This window comes from Amphibalanus amphitrite, unplaced genomic scaffold, assembly GCF_019059575.1.
Source record: "Amphibalanus amphitrite isolate SeventyFive unplaced genomic scaffold, NRLGWU_Aamphi_draft 000608F_arrow, whole genome shotgun sequence".
In the NCBI taxonomy this organism is placed as follows: domain Eukaryota; kingdom Metazoa; phylum Arthropoda; class Thecostraca; order Balanomorpha; family Balanidae; genus Amphibalanus; species Amphibalanus amphitrite.
This window is the reverse complement of record NW_024882102.1, coordinates 1-26377: the sequence shown is the minus strand read 5'-3', so window position 1 is coordinate 26377 and position 26377 is coordinate 1. Positions and strand designations below refer to the sequence as shown.

At 46.3% G+C, this 26377-nt stretch overlaps 2 protein-coding genes across 3 annotated transcripts; one reads left to right on the top strand and one right to left on the bottom strand.

The window, feature by feature from the left end:
- Positions 1-1444: 1444 nt before the first annotated feature.
- Positions 1445-21551, top strand: LOC122363176 (forkhead box protein K1-like). Of its 2 annotated transcripts, XM_043332136.1 has the most exons (9): positions 1445-1884; positions 3974-4108; positions 7067-7235; positions 7638-7787; positions 8414-8598; positions 8989-9197; positions 9905-9988; positions 17243-17333; positions 20601-21551. In XM_043332136.1, exons 1-9 carry the CDS (start codon positions 1553-1555, stop codon positions 20692-20694), a joined length of 1449 nt encoding a protein of 482 aa, XP_043188071.1. In that variant the 5' UTR covers positions 1445-1552; the 3' UTR covers positions 20695-21551. The 2 variants fall into 2 exon arrangements, with proteins under 2 accessions (XP_043188071.1, XP_043188072.1); XM_043332137.1 differs by lacking the exon at positions 17243-17333.
- LOC122363175 (fibrinogen-like protein 1) lies at positions 17425-19692 on the bottom strand. The gene has a single exon (XM_043332135.1). The coding sequence runs from the start codon at positions 19633-19635 to the stop codon at positions 18133-18135; it is 1503 nt and encodes a 500-aa protein (XP_043188070.1). The 5' UTR covers positions 19636-19692; the 3' UTR covers positions 17425-18132.
- Positions 21552-26377: the final 4826 nt, after the last annotated feature.

The window sequence follows — 26377 nt, the reverse complement described above, 5'->3', positions numbered from 1 at the left end:
TCCCTAAACTTTTCTTTGTCTGCTTCCACTCGTTCAGCATACAACTCACTTGTTGGCTCCGGGAGGTTATGCACTACCACATTCAGCTTGCGCTTCTCTTTTTCTAAGAAGTCATCAAAGACACCTGCTATTGCCTTCTCAGTGCAGAGGCTGATATTCTCCTTCCCTTGGGATGGAATCGCTTCAAACTTTTTGGCTGCTTTTTGCATCACCTCAGCGCTGCCCTTGACGGCCTCTGCGTAGGACGCCCTATCATCCTGGATTTTCTTGAAGGAGTGCTGTAACATTGTCTCCTGATCTCCGATGAGTTTGGCATGAGCACGCATGACCTTCTCCACCTTTTCCATTCGTTCATCTACATGATCTTTCAGCTGTTTGACACCACTCTGTGTCTCACAGTGCTCGTTGTGACTGTTGGCATCAATCTTTGCAAATGCTGTTTGCATGAAATCAATCAATGCATCGAGCTTTGACTCCAGTTTAGAAAGTCTGTTGTCCTCATCACTCTTGCCCTTAGTTTTGAGGCCTTGTTTACAGGCAGAACAATGCCAAGATAACACCTTGTGCTTCACAAGGGCATTGTAGCACTGCTTTGAAATGCCTTGACACTTAGAATGGAACCAGCGATCACACGTGCAGCACTGTACACCCATTTCCCCGTCTTTCACATCAGTGTCACAGATTGGGTTGCTCGGACCACCCTTGCACGAGTTTCTGTCCAAGTTTGGTACATCCGGATCAGGGCTCGTGTTTGAAGACCTTGAGCCCCACAGTTTATAGGCATCACTACTGAGCCTCCTAATTTTGGGAGCCTCATCCTCTGTGGAATCTGTTGCAAGTGAGCTCAGTTGGGGGGCTCGTGCGACAGCACCAGCCACTTCTTTTATTTTATCTGTCTGGTTTTCCTTGGAACCTAGCTCAAATATTCCACACGGTTCAGAAAAAGCACAGTTCCCTGCCTTACCTCCTTCAGCTCCTTCGGCAACAAAATCATTCACCTCGTTGCCGCCTCCACGTTTGCCGCCGCCGACCTCCACATTTGCATCCGACGGCGTCGATGGCGTCGCTGGAGATCCATTTGCGATCGTCGAATTGAGTGCATTTTCAGTTGCGGTCCGCTGTGGTTTCGACCTTGGAGGTTGAGGTGACCTCTGGACTAGCATCCTCGCTCATGAAGATAAGCCGACAGGTGAAATTGTGCCGTGGGTACCTAACTTATGTGTGCACTGATTGGGTCCTGTGAGAGTGAGAGCTCGATTGGACACGTCCGATCCCCGTGAAAGCGCGAGCCGAAGTCCAATAATTATTGCAATGATCTTTGAATAAAACTATTTTTAGAGAAAGAGTCAATTTTTATGATAAGAAATGAAAACCTTTGTGTGTGAACATAATTATAAAATTTGTATTTATACGTAATACATGCTTCTTTTTTTAATATATCCTCGCAGTCTAATCGAACACACGCGGCCTTGAACACACGTGCATCTCGGCGGCGTTGTGTGCTGTGGAGGACGGGGGTTAGCCGTTCGTTGAGGCAGCATTCTGCATTGTTATGCTTTTATCGAAGCTTTTATCAAAGCCTTCAGCTACAACTGCTGTACAGGTGACAGACATGAGTCAGCCACAGGAAGGACCAGTTTTAGCTAAAATTGAGTGGAACGATAAAGAATATTTAATGCGCCAGAAACGTATCACTCTTGGCCGGCATAGCTCTAAAGGAGATGTAGACGTTGATCTGGGCGATTCCAGCTTTATTTCGCGTGTTCACCTCGAAATAATTTTTAAAGAACCCGATTTCTTCCTGAAGTGTCATAGCAAGAATGGGGTATTTGTTGATGACGACTTTCAGCGGCCTAGTGACGGACTTCAAATTATCCCATCAAGGTGAGATTTGCCTGTTGCAAAGCCATTCCAGACAAGAATCAGAATGGACAAGAATCAGGGCTGCCAAACCTGCATCCTCACGCCACAACTGACCTTATGGCTCATTTCCTAGTCCGGCTCGATGTGAGCATTGAATAGACCTAGTCTACTACAGCTCACTAATCAGTAGGCGGAACTATGGTCATGAGTACCCAAATATAGGAACGTTCCCATTTTTGGGAACGGAGTTCCCAAATATGGGAACGGGCGTTCCCATTTATGAGAACGGAAGGCAATTTTTCGGCCGTTCTCCCACTAAAACTCAAAAGTGCATCACGTCTCAAAAAAGTGCACGCTGATTTAGGTATCTACTAAATCTCCATAAAGTTATCTTTAATCTGACCGTGGAACAAGGAAATTGACCGTGGAATGATATTTTTAATAATTTTTTGAAAATGACAGAATGGTGGAAATATGGGTTATACGACATTTAACATGCAATTTTAAGGAAAATGAAGCATTTTTTAGTTTGAGGTAAAGTATAATAATTTTCGCCTGGTTATGAACTTTCATACTATCGACACCAGATGCTGACAAATGCAAGCGAAGACGCGGACGGTCCCGAGGTAATATTGTTGACTTTTGTGTCGGGGCGGACGACCGCGTGGAACGTGAGTGAATTTACCGAGCTACTGTTGTAAACTCAGTTTAAGCGGTTGAAAATTATCCAGCTGTATTTTATCATCCCGGAAAGACATATTTTATTTGGATGCTAGCTGTTTAGAGTTGTTTTATAAGGAGCGTCATGAGCGTGGTTTTTGTCTTCCGTGTTTCTAAGCGTGATCGTTTTCGGGGAATTTCTCTTATATAGCTCGCTCTGTGTGGCTTATTTATAATTTTTATGCTGATTTCGATAATTCCTCGTGCCCATCCTACCAGGCCTTTTGCCACTTACACTCATCAAGAAAGGAAAAAACTAGATTTTCATTGGGACTAGGTGTTTTGAGGGTGTAACATATTCAGCGTTCCCATTTTTGGATACTTCCTTGTACTCGTCAACTATCGGTGATAAACAGACAGGTGCTTGACATGTCTCCACTCTCAGCGCGGACGGTGGATATAGGTATGGAAGACCTTGTTGAACATCGCTGAGCGTTGTGAATTACGTAATCCTGCAGAGGGGGGCGTGCCCGCTGCGAGATCGACGGGAATAAAAGCGCAGAAGACCGGGCGAAACATGCGACGGTCTTGCCGGAAAGGTCATCTGATGATTGTTGCGTTAACAATAATTTGCGGCGTTGGACGTGATGCTTGATAATGAAAAGAGCCCCTGAAAGGCGTCGGTGAAATCGTTCCCAATTTTGGGTACGCCGTTCCCATAATAAGGAACGCTTGCAGCGCCAGTGTACGAGAGCGTTCCCAAGTTTGGGCTCGCGGCCCGGATGATGGACTGCTTTAGAAATAGGGGAACGATTTGAAACTACGATGGGCCTTACAATATCAAACTCTTTCCCAACAATATTGAGACAAATATCAGGCGGTTCACGATCGTTTTATATTTTTTGGACGTCATTTAACGGTTCTTTTTCTTGTTTTAAATAATGCCTACATGGCGTTCCCATATTTGGGTTTATCGTTCCCAAACATGGGAACGAAAATGCGTTCCCGAAAATGGGTACGCTTGACCATAGTTCCGCCTACTGTAATGCTCAACTTCAACTTCAACTTCAACGACTTGCTTCCATGTCTTTGGAATATAGTTTGTGAATTTTCAAAGCTAAGATTGGCTTGGGAACACAACTAATGTTATTGTCAGATATTATGCACCTACCTATATGGTGAATGATAGACTTGGTATCTACCTGTGATGGACGATGTAAGATGGGAGGCCGAGGGTGTGTGTTAAATGCTCTCCCTTCCCAGCGCACCATGGAAAAGTTAGGCCACAAGCACAGCACTGGTTAATTGGGTACAATAATAAGATGGTGATGCAGATTTACTGCTTATATATTTACTTATCACACATCCATGACCTTACTTTGAACTTATATGTGAACTTAGCAAGAATGTCTCTCAGTTCCACTTTGACAAAGTTGTACTATTTTCACAGATGCATGATTGGTTTCCCGAGCACTGGGATGTTCATGGTGTTTGTATCTCAAGTCGACATCTCAGTGGACACAGACCCATCTTCTCAGCAGGCCATTGCGACAGGTCCCGCAACCTCTCCAACTGATATTGTTAGGTAAGGAGATACAAAATATTGTAAATGCTGTTAGTTGATTTAGGTGTCTGCATGTGTTGTTGCCAATGTCATTTTGTGTCATTTTTCATAACCTAGTTCAGCAGGAAATTGTTAAATGGGTGGCTTTGGGCTTGGATCCAGTGAAGCAGAGCCTGTTGCATTTTGTAGCATTCATGCTGCAGACTTGGGTTCTGAGTTGGTCACAGTAGAAGTTTTGCCCGTAGTCTAGAGTCGAAGCTGGGGTCACCAAAATCTTACCGACTCTGACTCCTAAGTCCAAGGGAATGCTGCATGGCTCAGTCATGCCCTGCACCTGTTTGCTTGATGACATTTTGCTCTCTGACCTTTCAAAATCAAATTTTGTTGAAGCTAAGGACATGCCCCTGTTTTGGACAAGCATTTTCATTTTTTCTTTGAAAAAAATTACAGACGACTGTTGCGTCAAAACCGGTTTTTATTTCTCCACGCCACTTAAAGATTACTTTTTGCAAATGTAAGGCCTTGGAACGCGGAAAAGGTCGCTTCAGGCAAGATAAAAATGTCTCTGAGATGCAACTAAATTTCATTAAAGTGACCTTCCCACCTTAACATTAGTTTTGAGTTGAGATAGCCAAATTGGTGGCCATGGCCTGTAAATACCGTTTTGGGCACTCACAACATCGAAAAATGCTTTAATTCGGAGATATGGAATTTCAAACTTCCAGTTTTCGGATTCTAAGGGGCTAATGGATTGGAATGCCCCCTTAGAATTTGTGACGTCAGCGGAGATCTAACGATTTTTAAATTTTTAACTAAAGCGTTTGGTAGCACGCGGTGGTATATGCTCAGTGTCCCAAAATTTATTTTGGTCCTGGGTGTCAGAGTGGAAAATTCAACCTCCAAAATGATGAAGAGAGTGCAAAATTCAGGTGTGAAAAACCCGACATTAACATGCTTACTCATGAATTGTACATGCGTCAAGAATTGTAGGTATGTTTCTCGGCAGGTGAGCGTGGGACAAACTTAGATATTTAATGTGAATTGGGAGTGATAATCCTGCTAATTAATTTATATTAAAAGTAACGTTTCAGGGCTGTTTTAGGAGTGGAAAATTGGCTCCAAATGTTTCGCATCGGAGGGGAAAATTGCGGCCGTTTTGGGTGTCAGTTCTCACCCAGATCGGCAAATTTTGGGACACTGTATATGCTGCTTTGCGTGCAACAAATGTCGCACTTCCAAATAAAGTCGCTTGGAACAGCGGAGATCCCAAAAAGTAAACAAAAGTAAAAGTATAATATCTTGAGAACCGGTGAATATTTTTCGATTAAATTTGGTAGATATTCGTTTTCGCTCTTTCTGAACCTAGCGACATCACTTTCATGTCAATTCAATTAACTTTTTTTAACCCGCGCCCTGGTGTGGGTCTGAGCCACCTTCGCCCTGGTGGGGGGGGCCAAAATGACCCCCCCCCGTCTAACTCGAAAACGAAGAGGGCTAGGAAGACGCGGAAAAAAGCAAACGAAAGCCCATAACAAGTACGTTCGAAAGTATTTCGGTCATTTTTTCGCTAAGGTCAATATTGAGGTCGCTAGAGGTCATCATAGGTCAAATTTCAGTGTTTTCGGTGTTGCCGGACATATTCCGCTGTAGCTCGGAAACTAGAAGAGCTAGAGAGCCGCGGAAAAAAACAATCGATAGCTCTTTTCAAGCTCTTTCGCCAAGGTTCGTCAGATTTGACCTCAGCTCAACGGTTTGGCCTACAGAGGTCATGCAAGGTCAACTTGGCAAATTTTGTTGAAAATGTTTTTAACTATAGCATGCATTCACGAGAAAATAGAGAAACGATTCATGCACCATCGTGCTTGGCTCGTCGAGACGCGTCGAATGATATATAGCTTGACCTCGAAAGGTCATTTTGAAAATTTGACCTCAGGTCAAGGTCATGACCTTACCGAAATAGGTCATGCTGCATATCATTCGATCCGCATTGACGAGACAAACACGATAAACGTCGAACGGAGTCTCTATCTCTATTCAATAACAAGTAAGTGCAGAAAAACCGCTGGTGACCTCTGGTGACCAGGGAGATGACCTAGCGTGACCTCAGCGAGGTCACAAGCAAATGGTTTCACATGGGCTGTGATTTGCTGACCCAAGACACTTCAATAACGAAATATAGGATCAATCACGCCCGATTTAGCTGAAAAACAACTACTTTTCGATTCTCCCATTGACTTATAATGGGGAGCAGCGATGACCTGACCTGACCTTAGGTCACATTTATAAAAAATCCGAGATAGCCATTTTGTAGAGCTGGGTGACATCTTCAAGTACTGTAAATTTTACATCGATCGGATAAAAGCTGTGCCTTTGAGAGAGCTTTGAACTTTTTTAGAGGTGGTGTCAGTTTTGGTGACCTTGTGACCTGACCTGACCTGACCCGAACCCCCCAAAACAGGACATGATGTAAAAATGTTGAATAAACAGCTATACAAAGTTTCAGGGCGCTAACTCAAGTGGTTTCTGAGTTATCGCTGAAAAACCACAGGGGGGGGGCCAAAATGGCCCCCCCCCCCCACCAGGGCGAAGGTTAAGGTGGGAGGGTCCCTTTAACTGGACTTGAAGAGCACTATCTGGAATCGGGGTCGGAGTCGTTTTTTGAAGTCGGAGCCGGAGTCGGAATCTGTAGACTCTTAGCCCTGGTAACACCACAGGCCTACTGCCTATCAAGATCAACCCATCACACAGCCTGCGCCCTGTATCAAGCTCACTGAGGAAATTTTGAGCCTGGAGCATTGCAGGTAGATGGCGACATGATTCTCCTCTGCGGCCTTTTCTCGATAGTTACTAGCTGGCGTGAATAACAACCCTTGTGTGCTCTCTCCCAGCCTCAAAATTACAGCCTTATCCAAATCCAGCTGGCCATGAGAAAGTGAACCACTAGATGCTATCTTCCTCAATCTCCACTCTATCTTTCAGCACATCCAGTAGCCGCGCTGTGAGCCCCTCACAGCTGGGAGACGTCATTATTCTCGAGGAGAGCAGTGGCGAACAAACCGCCCCGCTACTGCATCACAGTTACAGCAGCGACTCGAGGGGCGCGGCGCAGGAGCGGCGCGGTGACACGGCCGGCGAGCACCGACCTCAGGTCAGTGGAGCGGCGAGCTCATGGTCAGTGGAGCGGCGAGCTCATGGTCAGATGACTCAGATGAGAAGAGTGGGTGATAACTGGGTAATAGAACTGGGTAATAACTAACTGGGCAATAAAAGGAAGAGTGGGTGATCAGAGTTATTGGGTTAGCCATGTAATCTTGGTTTTAGTTATACATAGGTGTGCTAGGCAGCGGCCCCGCCCGGCCTACATTATTCATACAATTTGACGCATTTAAATTAGGCTAACAATTAAATGCATTTTTACTACTTTGAAATAGTTTAGTTACAACTACTTTGACTATATCGAAGTTCTGGTAGAGCTCATCCTAGGCGCATTTCCCTGTTATACTCGTTTTGTATTCATATACAAGCCGGCCTTTTTCACCCCGCCCGCCAGGACCGTCGCTCCAAGCCGCCCTACTCGTACGCCCAGCTGATCGTACAGGCCCTATCGACTTCCAAGGACGGCCAGCTGACACTGAGCGGTATCTACAGCTACATAACGCGCCACTACCCCTACTACCGCACCGCCGACAAGGGCTGGCAGGTGAGGAATGGGATCTCAGTCGTTTGTGCGGCGTGTATTTTGGCTGAAATTTATGCTCGTGGATCGCTTTTATCTGTGACTTTAATATAAAGCATTACACACATCACGTCATCATGTATAATGTACATATTGTTTGTGTGGTAACTTCGAACCTGTAATATTAGGTGTCTTATTGTTTAGATATCCATTCACATTAGCGTTATGGGTGCAAAATGACCTTGTAGTCGGCTAGCCCTAAAGCCCCAATAAACAACAACAAGAAAAAAGAGCATTAGCGTTACGTATCACATGTCACGTGTCGACCGTAATTTGCCGTACTGTCCCAGGCACCCTCGCTTCGACTCCGATGGTACCTCCCTGTTAACTTATATTCTTTCTTCGTCTATGGGTAGTCTTTTCCCACTCGTTATGCGCCTAGTTACATTTGCCCCTCGTTTCTTCTCCATTCTTTCCCCTTTCTATAACCCTCACTGTTAAACTTGGCCTCTCAGTGTCTCACCATTTTGGCCCCTTCCTTTCTTCTACTTTGCTCCATACCACTCTTTATTCTAACCGCATTCTCTTCACTATATCCCCCACCTTCAAACTTAATCATTTCGCTCACAAAGTCCCCGTTTCGCCGGCAGAACTCAATTCGCCACAACCTATCGCTGAACCGGAGCTTCACGAAGGTGGCTCGCAGCCACGAGCACCAGGGCAAGGGCGGCTTCTGGCGCGTGAAGCCGCAAGCGGAGGGCACTCTGGTGGAACAGGCCTTCCGGAGACGCGGCCGGGGCGCCGCCAATGGAGCTGGAGCGAGGAATGGAAACGGGTTAGTGATGGGGAGGGGTGTGAGAGAAGTGGAAGCTGGATGGGTAGGTGTACTATTGATGGGTGTTTGGTATTGAAGCTGGTGTGGTCGTTGTGTCGTCTTGATGGGAAGAGAATTAAGAGAGGACGGTCTTGATCCATGCTATAAAGAAACTATTTTCGTTAACTTGAAATAGTAATTCAGATAATTGTTGTTCATCTGAGGTTCTCGGATCTCGTGCGATGAGAAATGAGCATATATTTTTGTACGTACTCGGTATGTTTGCATTCAATAATGAGAGTATTTTGGTACTGAAACACGCACCCATATTCGTAGACCTGTAAGTCGTCGAAACTCTTTTATAATTCAATACAAACTAAGTCTTCACACACCTCCTTTTCTTCTCCGCAGCGTCGGCTCGGACGCGTCACCCGACTCTCCGATGGCTCTGGGAGGGGACGGCGCCAGTCCGCCCTACCTCCAGTCCCGGGAGTCGTCTCCCGCCGCGGTGGCGCCGGTACAGTTCCAGCAGATGGCACAGCAGTGGCGGACGACCCCCGGGGTGGCTGAGCAGAATGGAGGGCAGAATAATGGAGTGCTGAGAGTGCAGCCGCATAACGGTGAGTATAGGGCTGGCAGTGAGGTGTAGGTCAAGTGGACCTGTAATTGTGAGACGAAGATGTGTCGTAAATACTATCATTGATAAATTAATGCTGGTGTGCCACAGTTCCCTGCTCTGTCACTTCTATCACTCCTCTTGCCCCTTCTCTTATTTGTCTCCGTTCACTTCGAAATGCATCTGTAGTACTATACTATCAGAGTTCATGCGTCAAAATTTTAAAGCCGGTGGATGGCAACAGAAACGAATTATATGAGAGTATCTTCATATAATTCACCTTTATGTAATCCGTGTCTAGTTTTTAACGCCGCAAGATATAAACGATAGGTGATAATCACTCACACTGTCACCATATTAGCCGGTTTCACGACGGTCTATCTGGAGAGGACACGTAATTTACCAAATATGCACCAAATCTCTTACAACAAAGATCTTCATATCATGAATTTATTTCAGTATTTTAATCGAGAATAAACCCTGATGATTTGAAAAGTATGGTCTATGCAACTGTGCAACCCAAACGGACAACTTTTAAGAAACACAATGAACCTAATTTGACCTGTAACCAAGTCTGCACCTAAGCTGCACCAAAGGTGTACTTGATGGCCTTCGTGAAAACGGCTATTACCTAGTTATTCCTGAGAACACTGACAGGCCATCTAACTGCTACTCTGTTATCTGACGGTGCCCTGGATATTTCTCCTTCAGGGAGCGTAGCGGCGACGGTGATATTGGCTCCCGGCACCACAGTGGCGGGGGAGGTGGCTAGAGCTCGGCTGGTACCCCTCAACGGTAGGTCAGGGGCTTAGAACGACACTCGCCTATTCCACAGTGGTTGGGGAGGTGGCTAGAGCTCGGCTGGTACCCCTCAACGGTAGGTCAGGGGCTTAGAATGACACACAATTAGCCCACAGGGAGGTAGGTGGCTAGAGCCCGGCTGGTACCCCTCAACGGTAGGTCAGGGGCTTAGAATGACACACAGTTGTCTCACAGTGGCGGGGGCCCGGCTGGTACCCCTCAACGGTAGATCAGAGGCTTAGAACGACACACAGTTGTCTCACAGTGGCTAGAGCTCGGCTGGTACCCCTCAACGGTAGGTCAGGGGCTTAGAATGACACACAGTTGTCTCACAGTGGCTAGAGCTCGGCTGGTACCCCTCAACGGTAGATCAGAGGCTTAGAACGACACTCGCCTATTCCACAGTGGTTGGGGAAGTGGCTAGGGCCCGGCTGGTACCCCTCAACGGTAGGTCAGGGGCTTAGAACGACACACAGTTGTTCCACAGTGACTAGGGCCCGGCTGGTACCCCTCAACGCACAGTGATGCAAATGGGGTTCACGAGTGGCCATAAATACCCAAAAGTCAAGTTTACCAAATCGAGTTAATTGCGATAGGGCCGAGTAGACAAATGTTTGGGGCATCTGAAATCACATGGTTTTCGTGTTTTTGTCAAAACCGGCCTCGTGTATAATCGTCAGAAGTCGTGACATTTTCTAGGTCGTAAAATGACGGTCAGACACTCGCAAGTTCAAACGCCGCTGGTTTGCGTTCATTTCGTACAAATTGAAAAAAAATTATGCATGAGAATGATCCCCAAAGCCTTCTGCTTCTAATGTTGGGTCACAAAAAGCCGTATCTCATTCGCTTTGGCGGTAATCTGACTATTTATCATCATGTTGCAATCGCAGTTTTTTACTAAGAAAAAAAATGCTTTCGTTTCACCTACAGCACTTAACACAGTGTGTGCCCGTTAGTCCACCATACCATAGCCTTCCCTAATCATTTCTGAGTCGCATCGTGAAAGAATTAAGGCGCTAGCACAGGGCTGACCGGCGCTACAGAGGTTTTTGTCCGGGCGGTCGGGTGCCGCAGTGGGCGCGCAGTGGGCGCGTGGGTGCCGCCGCGCGGCGTCCGGGCGCGGCGGCGCGGCGGCCCGCTGCGCCGCGGCATCCGACCGTGCCGGACGAAAACTTCTGTAGCGCCGGTCAGCCCTGTGCTAGCGCCTTAATTCTTTCACGATGCGACTCAGAAATGATTAGGGAATGCTATGATATGGTGCACTAACGGGCACACACTGTGTGAAGTGCTGTAGGTGAATTGAAAGCAAATCTTTCTAGTAAAAAACTGCGGTTGCAACATGATTACAAATAGTTAGCTCACCGCCAAACCAAAAAAGATACTGCTTTTTATGACGTAGCATTAGAAGCAGCAGGTTTGGGGGATCATTTTCATGTATAATTTTTGCAGTTTGTATGACATGAACGCACGCTAGCGGCACTTGAATTTCAAGTACCTGACAGTCATTTTACGACATCGAAAATGTCTCGACTTCTGACAATCCTACACGAGGCCGGTTTTGACAAAAAACATTAAAATCATACTTTTTCAGACACCCCAAACATTTGCCTGACTGACCATATTACGATTTATTCGATTAAGTGAACTTGAATTTTGGGCCTTTTTCGTATTTATGGCCACTCGTGAACCCCATTTGCATCACTGTGCAACGGTAGGTCAGGGGCTTAGAACGACACACAGTTGTCCCACAGTGGCTAGGGCCCGGCTGGTACCCCTTAACGGTAGGTCAGGGATCGGAGCGACGCCCTAGCGTGGAATGGTGACTGGTCCGTGCTCAATGTTAATGCCATCGCATTAGGACGCTCTGAAATATCTCAGCCTATAGTGACCAGAGGTTCGAATAGGACACGTTCTCTGACCTCCAGGGAGATCCGTGATGCTCGCTCGACCATTGATCAAGCTCCAAACCAATAATGATAAAAAACACGGAACGGTCAAGAAAGTAGCACTTAATTATACCGTTGAGTACGCCACACCTAATTTACCTTAAGTATTTACCTTAAGTAAAGGTCATTAGATACCCTTTCGAGTAATAAGACCCTTTACTCAAGAGGCGCCTCCTCCTCTTCTGATGAAGACGAGTTGGCTGCCATGCTTGTTGTCGTCATAAAATGACGACCACTGTTGTTAGTGACAGTAGCTACTGTTGTTAATACGATGAGTAGCCACTCTTGAGCATTAGTAGGAGAAGTTGTAGTTAAACTTGTCGGGGTGGTCCTTCCATTCTTTCCCAAGTCTGAACTTAAAAACATCGACATTTGGTGCTTCAATAGTGTTCCTAGACAGCTTGTTCCACGCCCGAGTCACTCGTGCCGCGAAGAAGGCTTTCCTAGGTCCCAACTGATGCTGAACCTGCAGCTTTTGGCCATGACTTCGGGTGGTACGGCTAAGAGAGTTCTTGAACATGCTGTTGCGACAACACGAGCACTCTCTTTGGTAGTTCACCGTGTCGAAGCCTTTTAAGATTTTGAATGTCTCGATAATATCTGATCTTTGCCTTCGGAATTCAAGGGTAGGCAAATTGAGGCTTCTGAGACGATCTGAGTATGACAGGTGAGACAGCCCCTTCACCAGTCTCGTTGCCCGCCGTTGCACCTGCTCGAGTGCGTCTTTATCCTTCTTAAATTTGGGGCTCCATATAACAGCGGCATACTCAAGATGGGGTCTCACGATGCTCTTGTACAAGGCTTGAAAGACATCACTGTCAATGTTTGCAAAGGTATGTTTGATGACTCCGAGAATTCTATTGGCCTTGTTAACCTGGTTCATGACATGTTTTGAAAATGATAGTTTCTTGTCAATAGTAACTCCTAGGTCTTTTTCTTCACTGACTGCTTCCAGAGTGTGATTGTCTCCATCTATAGTAGTCATAGTATATTCTTTTTCAGGATTAGTTGATCCTAGATGCATGACCTTGCACTTCAGTGGATGGAATAGCATCTGCATTGTTCTTGCCCAATCCTGTATAGAGTTTATGTCCTCTTGTAAGCCATTTGAACCATCAGACTCGTTGACGACTTGATAGACTTTCGTATCGTCGGCAAACATGGAAATGAAACAATTTAACAGGTCGGGAATGTCACAAACAAACATAGAGAACAAGAGAGGTCCGAGGACTGAGCCCTGTGGCACCCCGCTCGTTACATTCCCCCAATCTGAAAGCGATCCATTTACTTTCACCCTCTGCTGTCTGCCAGTGAGGAAGCTCCTTATCCATCGGCATGTTACGTCATCGACTCCCAGAGCCTTGACCTGGGCCAGAAGCCGTTCATGGGGCACAGTGTCGAAGGCTTTGGCATAGTCTAAAAATACAACATCCACAGGTAACTTGTGACTAAGCGCTTCTGTCCAAACATCAAGTGCTTCCAGTAGGTTTGTGACCGTGGATTTTCCCGTGATGAAGCCATGCTGTTGATGAGCGATAAAGTTATTTGTCTTCAGGTGAGTAATGATATCTTCGCCAATTATCCTCTCCAAAAGCTTACATAGTATTGATGTCAATGAAACTGGTCGGTAATTTGCAGGATCACTTTTGTCACCCTTTTTAAAGATCGGTGTGACGATCGCCAGCTTCCACTGCAGGGGAATTTCCCCAGTTTCAACGCTTTTTCTAAATAATGCCGTGATAGGTGGCGCAAGCTGGTCCGCAAGCTCCTGTAATACACGAGGGTGTAACTTGTCCGGGCCTGGTGATTTATCGACCTTAAGTGTCTTCAACATGGCATTAACTCTCTGAACAGTTATTGTAACTTCCATCTCTGACTCCAAGGGCTTCGATGCTATTGTTGGAATTGATGATACGTCCTCCTTTGTAAACACGCTCGCGTATTGCTGGTTCAATATGTCAGCTTTGTGCTTGTCATTACTCGTGAGTTCTCCATTAGCACTGCGTAAGTCAGATACACCGCATCTCGACTTCCTACGGCGGTTGACGTAGTTCCAAAACACTTTATGGTTACCTTTTACTTCTTTAGCCAGTTTCGACTCAAATTCCCGCCTTGCTTTCCTTGTCGCGTGAGTAGCTTCGTTTCTTGCCTTAACATAGCTCTGGTAATCAGAAACATCCTTAGTGTTCAAAAAACGAATCCAGGCGTGCTGTTTCTTCTTCACCATCCTCAGAGCATTTCGATTCATCCAGAGGGGATATCCCCTTTTCGATTTTTTGTTAGGATCAACCTTGGGCACATGCTCTTCTATCAGATCCGCGATCGTTTGTTCAAGTTTATCTGCCATCTCCTGCACAGATTTACCTTCGAACAATCCTTGCCAATCCATGTTAAGTGCTTCCCTCATATCTTCATAATTGGCTTTATGGTAGTTCAGCACCGCACTCTTTCTTGCTGGAGCCTTTGGTGCAAACGACATAACAAATGAGATGCTGACATGGTCGCTTGCTCCAACCGGGTCACCAATGCTGAGTTGCTCAACCAACTCCCGCTCATTTGTAAATAGTAGGTCGTCGAGAGTAGCTCGCTGTCCATCCCTGTATCTTGTTGGCTCCGTTATATGTTGTAGAAGGTAGGTGTCGTGTATGCATTCTATAAACTTCCGGGCTGGGCTGTTCTGGCTGACACCTTCTGGAACTTCGGGGTCCGGGGTCCAAAATATTTCTGGGTGGTTGAAGTCCCCAACTATGACTTTGTGGGAATGATTTGAGGATGCCGCCCAACCAAACATTTTGTGGAGATCATGATCCAAAGGAATAGCTCTATTTGGTGACCCACTTCTATAGATCACCCCAACGAGCATACTGACCCCAGCCTGGGCATCAATTGAAATCCAGGTACAATCTTGAAAGTTGCCGCCTACCGTAGGATACACTTGCTTGGCCAGTAAGTTTTTCTTGACGTAAATTCCCGTACCCCTTGTACCTTCGGCAGAAAATTTGCTAGTAAAAAGGTCATACCCAGGCACTTCCATAACAGTATGTTCAGGTATCAATCCAACTTTGGGCTTCATTTCTGATAACGCAAGAACATCGTAGTCCTCAAGTGCAATGAGTGCCAAAATAGAGTCGTATTTACTCATGATAGAATTATCGATGTTCGCATAAAACACTTTTAACGCACTTGAATGTGTTGGGGGCCCGGTTGTTTTCGTGCCATCTTGGATGTTTAGCTTTGCAGTGATGGAACCATGACCACTTCGTTCCGTTTTATCATCCATTTCTTTTCTGGGAAAGCTAGGCGCTTTTCCTGCAATAGTGCTCGCAAGTTTTTTGAAGCCTCAAGTTGGCATTTTGTAAGATCTGGACGGATAAAGACACTAGTATATGTTTCATCACGGCTTGTTCGCAGATCCTTCGCTTTAGCCAAGATCAGCTTCTTTTCACTCAGTGCCTCGAGTTTCACTCTAAGTATTCTGGAGCCTGTGTCTTTCATCTTTCCAAGTCTTGTGGCCTCCTGTAACTTCACAGATAACTTGAACTCAGACTTGATCATTTCTTTGAATGCTGCAATGTCTCCCTCGCTGCTGCCGGTCTCGGGGAGGTTGAAAACAACCAAGTTTAGTTTTCTGTTTTCAATGTCTTCTAGTTCAGTCAGTCCTTTCTTCAGGGCTCTGGTATCGGTTGTGTCCTTCTTTACTAGGCTTGACTTTACAGTCACGGCCAGTTCCTCCAGTCTGGTTTCCAATGCTGACATGTTTGCTCTTGCTGCTTGAGCATAGCTTGGACTGCTCATCTCCGCTGATGCCGACCCACAGCTTTGCTCCACTTGTTTCAATCTTTTTTCCAGCTTTACTTGGAGGGCAGCTTGAGTAACACTGGAACTGACCTCGATGGCGTTGATTCTAGCCTGCAGCTCTTTTTGACACGCTTCAAGCTTCTGGCTAGTCTGTGAAATATTAGCTTTCAATGCGGCAATCTCAGCACAGTTCTGCTCGCATGTAGATGCGAGGCTTTTGAGGTCGGATTTGATCGACAGCTGCTCTCGCTTCATCGCTATGATCTCGAGTCTCAGCTGCTTAGCTCCTTCTTTGCACGCCCGACAGAACCATGCACAACTGTCTGCCTCGTCCCCAAGGGCTTCGTACAGTTTGTCCGATACTCCTTGGCAAACAACATGGTATCTTAACAAGCACACCTCACACTCCAGTGATCGGTCTTTGGCGCCCATTTCCATCTGACAAGAGCCACATAAGTTTGGGGCATTGTTTACCTTTGCAGCCTTTTCATTTTTGTCATTCATTTTCTTGTTCCTTTTTCTTTTTCCTGCAATGATCCATTCGCTGCTTTTTGGGTCATAGCCTTCGACAAAGCAATCCGAGTCGTCGTCCGTAGAATTGTGCATAATGCCTTGACGCAATCGCTAAATCCTGCGATTCCTAGATCCTAACTTATAAAGCACGTGCCACTGCCACCAGAGAAAAAATCAAGGGAAGTTGACATTGATGGAGCCAAGACGCTTTCCAAAAAATTAAGGAAAATAATCCTTTTTTAAACGACTATAGTAGTCCTACACATACTTTCTGAGAAACATTTACACACCAGAAATAATATACGATAAAATGTGAACATTTTAATACATATTTCACAGCATTATCTGATCTGTTTACGGTAAATAAACTAAAATAGTGGAGCACTTTGAAACACGTCCGACTATTCCAAACGCCACCGACTAGTGGCGTTTGGAATAGTCGCCAAATAGTTTGGAATAGTTTGGAATAGAATGGCTAATGGCTATAACTAGCACTAGGTGTAGCGGATACTACTATCCGCCATATACTATAGCAAGTTCTACGTTGGATGTGGGTCATGGGTTCATTGCTATATTATTATGATGGAAACTATGTATGTGTTCGTAACTAAGACTAAGACACGTAACAAGACAGATAAGTAGCCAAGGGTATATAAAACAGGGGTAGACTTGGAATGCGGCTCACATATTTATACAACATAACGATTCTGTGCTACAGGAAGTTTCCATATCTTCAGTAGAATATCACACCGAGTAAACATGTGAGCATATTAAGTCCAATGACCAACGCTCATTCTAAAAAAGCAAAACAAATCGAATAAATCAAGCCAGTGCGGCCCATGAGCGTTCTGTTTCAAATGGTTTCAAACAAATCATTTGGCCTGCGTCCGTGGGTCAATTGCTAGCTAATCTAGATTCATTTTCTTTTCCACATTTACGTTCTTCTTTGGCCCGGCCACTTCTGATACAGCTTTTTCAATCCGTTCGCCAGCCTCTGCGGGTTCATTAGTGACGTCACCGGTGTCAGAGGATGACTTCATCATCGAGTCGGCCGACGTGATCACTTCCGACGAATCCCTTGTGTGAGTATTTCATCATAGAAGGGACTGCTGGTGTCAAGGCTAATCTGTATTTAAGAACTTTTCAGAGCTTTCAACTGGGTTTCAACAATTATACTAGTGTTCTGTATATTTCTGAATACTTTGCCACGCCTTTGATAACAGAAAGTACATTTCAAAATGACAGATTGCGTCTAACAGCGTCAGAATTAGTACCAATAATTATCAAGTTATAATCGCACAACTATTTTCAATGCACCTGTTAAAAAAGGATGTGAGTATTTCTAAGTACATAGGCAACAGATGAACACATGAAGATCCCGGAAAACTTTACCTGGGTTTTCCGGGATTCTGGGTACAATAAGAAATGCCTCTTGTAACATTACATGGGTAAACATGCCTCTTAAAACACACAACCTAGACTGGCAAACCTAAGAAAGGGGGAGCTAAAGCGCCTTGAAGAAGCACTAATCATTCTTATCAGTTAGTCATTGCATAGCGTTTCCTCATGGGCCTTTGACAAATATCATCCGAACTACTGTCTTCCCAATGCAATTGTATAATACACCGGCGCATTTGAAACTACACTAGCACATTAGTACCCTTCTACAGACGATCCGTGGCTTTCTGCGTCGCAAATCGACACCCAGGTGACATCCATGCTGTTTTATAAGTTCTAAACTCCGTGATTACCGCAAGAGTCCAAGCATCTTCGTGATAAAGTAATATGTAGGCGAGAACTACAATATTTACAGAAAGACAAAATGAATGATGATAGATAAAGCATGCAGGCGCTCCCCAAGGGGAAAAAAGTTCACAAAAGTTACCCGACCCTGGCAGCATATGGACGAATTTTCATTTCAGCACTTTTAAGGGAGTATTGCTGACCTCTCCATGAATCCCATGCTACTCCTCTCCCTGTGCCATCCTTAACCTCTCCTGACAGATACACTCCATTCAAGTTTGCCTGATCGCAACTTTTAAACCACCAGCCACTCTCACGGTCTCGCGCACAATTACTAAAGTGCTTGTCCTGGTCCTTGTCCCTGGTCGAGAACTTCTGTCCGAAGTGATATGCCATGCTGTCTCCAGCATTTCCTGTGTAGCTCCCACCTGTTACTCGATATCCGTCCAACTCTGATGAAATTCTGAAGTTCTCATACCTGGCGTATCTCTTCTCTCCGTCGAAATCTCCCAGATCGACGCGCAACTCGTATCTCCTGTCCGACTTCCCAGTGAGCAGCCACAGCTTCTCTAGCCCCATCCAGAACTCTCCTGTGAGGTCTCCGAATCCGTACTTATACTCGGTCCAGTTGCGGTAGAAGTCCTCCCTGGGCAGAATGTCTTCACGTCGCTGAAACACGGTCCAACCGCCACCGTCCGTTTCCATATCGCAGAATACCTCCACCGGGCTCGAGCGGCCCCAGCCGGGATGCAGAGCGTAAACCCCGCTGGGGTAACCGCTTGGCAGTTCGCTGCAGTCTCGTGGCCCGGTGGTCGCGTTCTGCTGTATCTCTGCCAGCTCTTCCAGTCGTGTGCCAAACGAGTCCAGCCGAGTGGTAACCGAGTCCAGCGCAGTGTCGAGCTCAGACTGCAGATGTCTGAGACTGCTGTTGGACGAAGTCAGCTGAGAGCCGAGCTCCGCCTGCATTGAGTCGAGTTGAGACGTGACTGGCTGAAGCTGAGATTCCAATGTCTTCTGAGTAGAATCGAGCCGGGCATTGACAGACAGAAATTGAGACTCCAGAGCATCTTGCATGGAATCGAGCCGGGTAATGGCGGTCTGAGGTTTAGTCTGCAAAGCGTTCTGAATAGAATGAAGCCGAGCATCGACGGCCAAATTTTGAGACTCCATAGCGTCTTGCATGGAAGTAAGCCGAGCATTGACTGACAGATTTTGAGACTCCATAGCGTCTTGCATGGAATCAAGCCGGGTATTCACGGACAAATTTTGCGACTCTAAGACCTCCTGGATAGAATCAAGCCGAGCACTAAGGGCAGTCCGCAAAGAGTCCAGCTGAGAGAAAGATTGCGAATTGACTTGATCCAGCCTTACGTTGAGCTGGTCCAGGCGCAAGCTCAGCTGGTCAGTGCGGGCGTCCTGGCTGCTCAGCCTGCCCAAGATGTCGTTCAGCAGCCCGCGATGGCTGCGGAGCTCGGCGGAGATGGGGTCCACGGCCTCTCTCACCGCGCTGTTGACGAGCGCCAGCAGATCATCCAGCGCGTCGTTGGTGCCAGCACCGGCGTCGTCGGCTAGCGCGCACGGGAGGACGGCGCAGAGCAGCGCCAGCAGGCAGACGGAGCTGCCGAGGGGTCGGACGGCCATGCTGCACTGGACAGCCCGGCAGTAGGTGGGCTGGGGTGCACCGTCCGCCTCCGAGCCGGGGAGCTAACTGCCGACCGGCGGCTGGACCCAGTCGGAGAACACCTCTCTTTGGCCCCCCGGTATGTGTTGTTTAACGTTCGGCCCTGGCATGCAGAAGGGTGGCTCCGTGGGCGGCCTGCTCTCGATTTGTTGACATTCCAAACGGCTGCAGGACGGCAAAATACCAGATCATTTATAAACGACTGGTAAAGCCAGGTTGTTGAGCGTCAGCAGAACTTTTTTAATTTCATACCACACGTGTTTTTTATTGATGAGAATCAGACCGCAAACTCGATACTACTAAAACTGTCAAATACCTATACAATCAGTAGATGTGCTTTGTACCTTGCCTATCCGTGCTTTAAGTTTTCATAGAAGTGTTCTCGGACGTATAGAAAGTTATGTACACAGACACGTACATGTCTCGCGGGTTTTAGCGGTAGGTTTTGCACCTATAAAATTTAATATACTGTAGGCTATATCTTCGTCGCCTTAAGCTTTTAAGTGTTGAAGATGCGATCGACTTGTCGGTTCACAAGCCGGCCATGAGCATGTAAAATGGCTTCGTCGTAGATCGATTAGTTTCTGAGATATAACCGGAAATATAAAAGTGCAAAACCTACCGCTTAATCTCGCGAGAGCCGTTCGTCAATAACTGTTGCGCTTTAATTCGTTCTTTCTTAGTTTTGCCAGACTATAGCAGTTAAGATTGGACACTCATTTTCGTCAACTTCTTGCTGATGTCGATGCTGTTTCTCATTTTGTGCTCTTACTTGCTAGTTCAAGCACAAAAGTTGGCTCATTAACTTTATCCATCAGGTAGCAGTGTGATGTGATTCAATTAATGTTCTGTACCCGGTGTGCTTACCATCTAACGGCCGTTTCAGCGTTCGCTTTCTAACTATAACCCTCCCTCTGTTTCACAGCGTACCGGAACACTCGGAGCCCGACACCCTGACCAGGGGTCCCTCAGGGGACAATGGTGTCCCCCAGAGGGCACAGACAGCGGAGCGGTGCTAGCACTGCTAGCACTGCTAGACTCAGTGCTGGCAGAGGGCTGGAAAGGTCCACTAACAGTGCTTGGCGACTCTCTAAAGTGCATCGGTCATACTGCGTCAATGACTGTGCCATTCGCTACGTTACTGACTTTGCCACTGATAATGTAGCTAACTGCTTCACTGATTCTGTCGCAGAACTCAGACACCGATCTTAATTGGAGCGTAGATGAAGGGCCAAGAGCTGCATGGCGTTATCTGACCGCTCTTTTAGTTCCTAACGTCTTTCTCATAGATGAACGTTCGAACGGGAAGCGCCCGTGGGTCTGGTTTGCAACGATCAAAGAAAAGACATCGTGCATGTGACTTTCTTACACGCCTGTTTTGTGTTCTCTATTTACGCTGATGGCCTGGTGTCATTCATTCGTTTCATTTTTTGTTGCTCTCATACTGTGTGCTGTTTACACCTACTGACTGCACTTGCTTTGAACTTGTGCTATGAATCGTTCATTTGCATTCACGTAAGTTAGAATACTCCTGATCACAGGCTGTTTAGTATGCGTGCTGTCTTACGAGGTGCCGATGTACAGAGGCTCTAACCGTCTCACGGTCCTACGGGCTTTCTTCCAAAGACTGTGAAGACAGGAAAGACAAGGGTTGGAAGTGAGTGTCTGTATTTATTTTGTACATCAAGGTTTGTGTGAAAGTTGGCCCGGAGAGTTGGATCTCAGGGGGCTACCCGACCGCCATCTGCGGCGCTACGATAGACCAGAACTAGCAGTTCTTCGTCTAACCGCGTGGTGTAAGTTTCCCAGGTGACGCGAATTGACTCAGTGAATAGACTGGAGAAAACCTCGCAATACACACTTTTGTACAAACATGTCCATGTGTTTTGGCATTTTTTCATGGAGCTGTGTAGAGTTTGCTATTAAATTCTGCTTTGCATTTTATAAAGATGGGACTTTGAGACGGGTTATGGTGACTTCCGGAGACATGTTGCTCCTCGGGATTAACTTATATGAAGTATATGAATGTAGATGAAGCTTCGTTGTTCGTAATCGATGAATCGGGTCGAAGGACTGATGTTTATTGGGCGGCTAATCATTATATATTTATCCCGTCACAATTCTTCAAGGTTTAAACACACTAACACGAAGCACATATCAATGTAGCATGTTTCAAAGCTAATTGGAAATAGATAGTAAACACGAATCGTGCGATTGCTGTATCCTTTACAATTCAGACAATATAGAAGTAAATGTTGGTGATCTTTTGTGAATCCTATCTTGTACCTAAGTTTTATGCTCAGTAGCTCAGCTGGTAGAGCATCTGAATCCGAATAACGACAGCCCGACTTTTGCATCGTTGTGTCGTCTGTCAATAAAGAAGACTTTCGGGGTCCGGGGATGGTCTGTCATCTGTGGCTTGTTTGTGGAATACGCCAGTTGATGGAAGTGGTGTGGACTGTTAAAGTGTGGAATCGCCACACTCCGGCTTCTTATGCATTCCGTAAATTATCCCAAGAGTTATCCTCCCGCAATTTCCCGTTTTGATTGCAGTTGCTACGGTCGGCCCAACAAGCTCTTCACAACAAATTGAACCTGTCAATTCCGTCAAAGCCTATGTATAAAACAAAATCTTCCAGCCTCTTACCGTTGACCACCTCAATTCATTTCTGTTCAGTATGCCTATTTTATTTGTGTAACAAACAAAACAGCATAGGCGCGGGAACCGGGGGGGGGGGCAGTGGGGGCAGCTTCCCCCCCCCCAACTCTGGGGCCTTGGGGGCGGTACCCCCACAACTTTAGACGTAATACCGCACTTCTTTGCAAATGTTTTTTAAGCCAAGGAATGAAAAACAAGTGGCCTAAAACCGGTGCGAAAACTAGATTTGGGGGTATCCTAGGTCGATCTCTATTATGGTGTGCCCCCCAGTCTGAAAGTAGTTCCCGCGCCCTTGCAAAGCAATGAACATATTCATTCGTGGATCAGGGTAAACTTCAAGGTAAAACGCCTCTCCTAAATAGAAAAACTGTAACACCAGTAAAATGCCTTTTGGGCGAAGAACGAGCGAGCGAGATAGTGAGCCCTGCACGTGCGGAAGGGCGAGAGGGTACCTCCAACGGGGCTTGTGCAAAGCACCCTTCTAACCGGCCGCTAGCGGTGTGCCAAATTTGAACGCAATCGGCCCGGTCGTTCCTGAGATCTGGAAGCGGCATTCTGCACGTGCCCACGTGCAAACGGGGTCCAAACTGACTTATGCACGGCACCCTACTAACTGGTCCCAAACCGTGTACCAAATTTGAGCGCAACCGGCCCAGCCGTTCTCGAGATCTGGGAGCGCCCCCTGCACGTGCGCATGTGCTGTAGCACCCCAACCTTAACCCGCGCCCCAGTGGCGGTCTCCGCCAACTTCGCCCTAGTGGGGGGGGGGGCATATGTTACCACCCACCTCTAACTCAAAAACTAAGAGGGCTAGAAAGACGCGGTAAAAAGCAGTCGATAGCTCTTGATGCGTGCGTTTGAAAGTATTTCGGTCATTTTTCATCTTAGAGCAATATTGGGGTCACCAGAGGTCATCAAAGGTCAAAATTTGCGAATTGTCATTGTATTTTTCAGAAAACATGCCATTATCTCAGGAACTATGATAGCAAGAATAACGCTGGGAAAAGCAATCGATAGCTTTTGTACTCTTCTTTTGATAAGGTCATCATAAAAAATGACCTCAGGTCAACAGTTTAGCCTCCAGAGGGCAAAAACTCCAAAAATAGCTGTTTTTAAGAAAAGTGTTTTTCGACAATAACTTTTGACTTAAAAAAGCTAGGTCAATTCTAATGCCAGAATCGTGTTCCTCTCGCCGAGACGCGTCGAATGAACTATAATTTGACCTTGAAAGGTCAACTTCAAAATTTGACCTCAGGTCAAGGTCATGACCTGACCGGAAAAGGTCATGTTGCATATCAGTCGATGCGTCTCGGCAAGACAAACACAATGAGGCCAACCCCAGCGTTCTATCTTTTTCCAATCGAGAGTTATTGACAAAAAACTGTTTGTAGCCTCAAATGACCTCGGATGACCTTTCAAGAGGCTATCAGCAAAAAAGACACCTTGTTCGTCACGGGTGGTCCAAATCATTGTTATCCTGAAATATTTGGTCTGTTCCTATGCGTACACACGGATCTAGAGGCATTTTCGTTTTTCTCCGTTGACTTATAATGGAAAGGTCACGCCACCGACCTGACCTTAGGTCACGCATATAAAAAATCCGAGATATACAAATTGTAGGCACCCATAACATCATGTAATCCACCAAGTTTAAAACCTCTCTGACAAACACTGCAGGCTGGACATGATTGCAAACTTTTTTAGGCTTGGTCAGTTAACTTGACCTGGTGACCTGACCTGATATGACCTGGGGTCGAAAATTACACACATTGTCCAAAATTGATGTACCAAAAGCTACCCCGAGCGGCGCGGCGCTACGCGCCGCGGTTTTTTATTTATACGAAAAAAAAACGCGACAGGGTGGTAACATATTATGCCCCCCCCCCCCTCACTGGGGCGAAGGTTTGCAGATGAATAATCTGATGGAGACCTAACTGTGTACCGAGTTTCAATTCAATCGGCCCAACCGTTGTGCCGTTATTGAGGTTGCAATTTTGGGGGTTCTTAACCCGGCAGTTGCTGGGGTATTTCGACACCCACCGTTTGCTGGGGGGGGGGGGGGCTTTAAACGCCCCCAGCCGATAACTCGAGAATCAATAGGCGCAGCGAAACGCACGAGGCGGCAAACGAAAGAACGCGACGAGACGCTTCAGACGAGTACTTTAAAATTGAATTTTGAGGTCACAGGTCGGGTCAAGGTCAGGTCAAACACCTGAAATCGGGCTTTCAGTAGCATGGACTTCAAGACTTCGCAATGGGCGCCTCTCGTCATAAACTCTGTCAAAACGGTGCACAATCCATCAAATAAGGCATACAAGAGTGTCAGCTCCATGTAGGGGTCAGTCAAGCATAGGTCAGGGTCAAGGTCAGGTCAACCGGGCAGGCACATATCCCCGAAAATCAAAACTGATATTCGCAGCCTGTGACACATGTTTTATGGGTAATTTGGGGCGGAGAACACGATGGTGGCATTCATTTTATCATATGTGTACGTGTTTGGCTAAAAAAGTTCAATTTAAGAAATACATGTATCATGGTCGTGAAGTAGTCACGAGAAATTGCCAAGATTCAGTTCAAGTTTTTGGAAAATGCGGAACGATAATCAATAATCGAAGATAGCCGTTTAATTGTTCATGGTATTGGCAGTCTAATGGCGTTTACGGCATGTCTGTATGTTTATTCTGTGATTTTATATGATTTTTTGAACATATGCCGTTTTTGGTCGAAAACTCAGAATTCATGACGTCACTAAAACCTCGATATCTCAAAAATTTTCCGACCGATTTTTTTGAAACTTTGTCACAATAAACTTTAATCAATTCGCGCCGTGTTTATGCTATGGCCCGGCGAAAAAAGTGGGGGCGTTTAACGCCCCCCCCCCCCCGCCCAGCAACTCGCGGGTTAAAAAATGTCCAACTTTACCACGCGTCACGTGCGGTGATTGGCAAGAACGCATGGTGGCCATCACACCACAGAACTTTTACGTCCAAGTGACATTCAGTAAAGAAGACCGCTTGTCAATCGGATGTCCCGTTCCTAAGATACTCGTATTAGCTTTTGAAGAGCGTCCCCACGGCCGGCCGGCCGGCCGCTCATACTCAGGATTTTCCCTTAATTCAGTATGAACTCGCTCGCTCGCTGCGCTCGCTCGCTCGTAAAAACTCACTTGTCATCTCACAGCACCTGAAGCCCCCCTCTCACAGCCCACGCCGTCTGTCGTGTGTGGGGTCCTGGCCGTCCCCGAACATGTTACATAACTGAAACACACGTCCCTGACATGAATGTAAGTCTCCCGTGTGCCGGTAGCGGCGCTGGAGCACAGGGCGACCGTACGCCTTAGTTGCCATGGAGACAGGTTCCGGGGATATGAACAGCGATAATGGTGACGTTGGGATGACACTGACACGCCAGCAGCTGTGGCGCTGTAGGTGGGGGATGAAGGGATTGAGGCCGTTAGAAGTTAAGTTTATGGGTGCTCGTTCTAAGTGGCGGATTCAGAGGAGGGTAATTAGGGCAATTGCCCATCCCATTTAGGCATAATTTTAACATTATGCCTATGTAATGGTGCCTTCGTAACATGTTACGAAGCTGTCAGAGGCTGTTAACACCTACTAAGAATACCCGGCAAAACTGCTACTGGTTGACCTGAACTTAGCTGAACCGACGTTTCTTTGATTCCCGCGCTGTGTCTCACTGGAACAGGGCTCCAGCGCAGGTCAGGGGTGCTAGGACCTCAGCTGGATGCCGAAAACGAGCGCGGTCGTGGCTCAGTGACTCTGAAACTAGTCACCTGTACTGTCATATGTAGTTACTGAGAAAAAGTGGTTTAGGATTACTTTGTGTTTATTGTGCTCCTCATGAACTTTGCCGCCATGAAGATGCGATGTTATGTGTGCTTGTCACTTTAGCACTTTATGATCATTACTGTGTGACCGGAAGAGCCATTGTTGTATGGAGGTCATAATACAAGAATAATAATAATAATAATAATAATAATAATAATATAATAATAATAATAATAATAATAATATAATAATACTAAT

Excerpts from the sequence above, each read along its gene's own strand:
- LOC122363176 (XM_043332136.1), top strand. The coding sequence starts at position 1,553 with ATGCTTTTATCGAAGCTTTTATCAAAGCCTTCAGCTACAACTGCTGTA. Across the intron at positions 4,109-7,066 it reads TCTCCAACTGATATTGTTAG|CACATCCAGTAGCCGCGCTG; the intron begins GTAAGGAGATAC and ends TCTATCTTTCAG. Across the intron at positions 7,788-8,413 it reads CCGCCGACAAGGGCTGGCAG|AACTCAATTCGCCACAACCT; the intron begins GTGAGGAATGGG and ends TTTCGCCGGCAG.
- LOC122363175 (XM_043332135.1), bottom strand. The coding sequence starts at position 19,635 with ATGGCCGTCCGACCCCTCGGCAGCTCCGTCTGCCTGCTGGCGCTGCTC.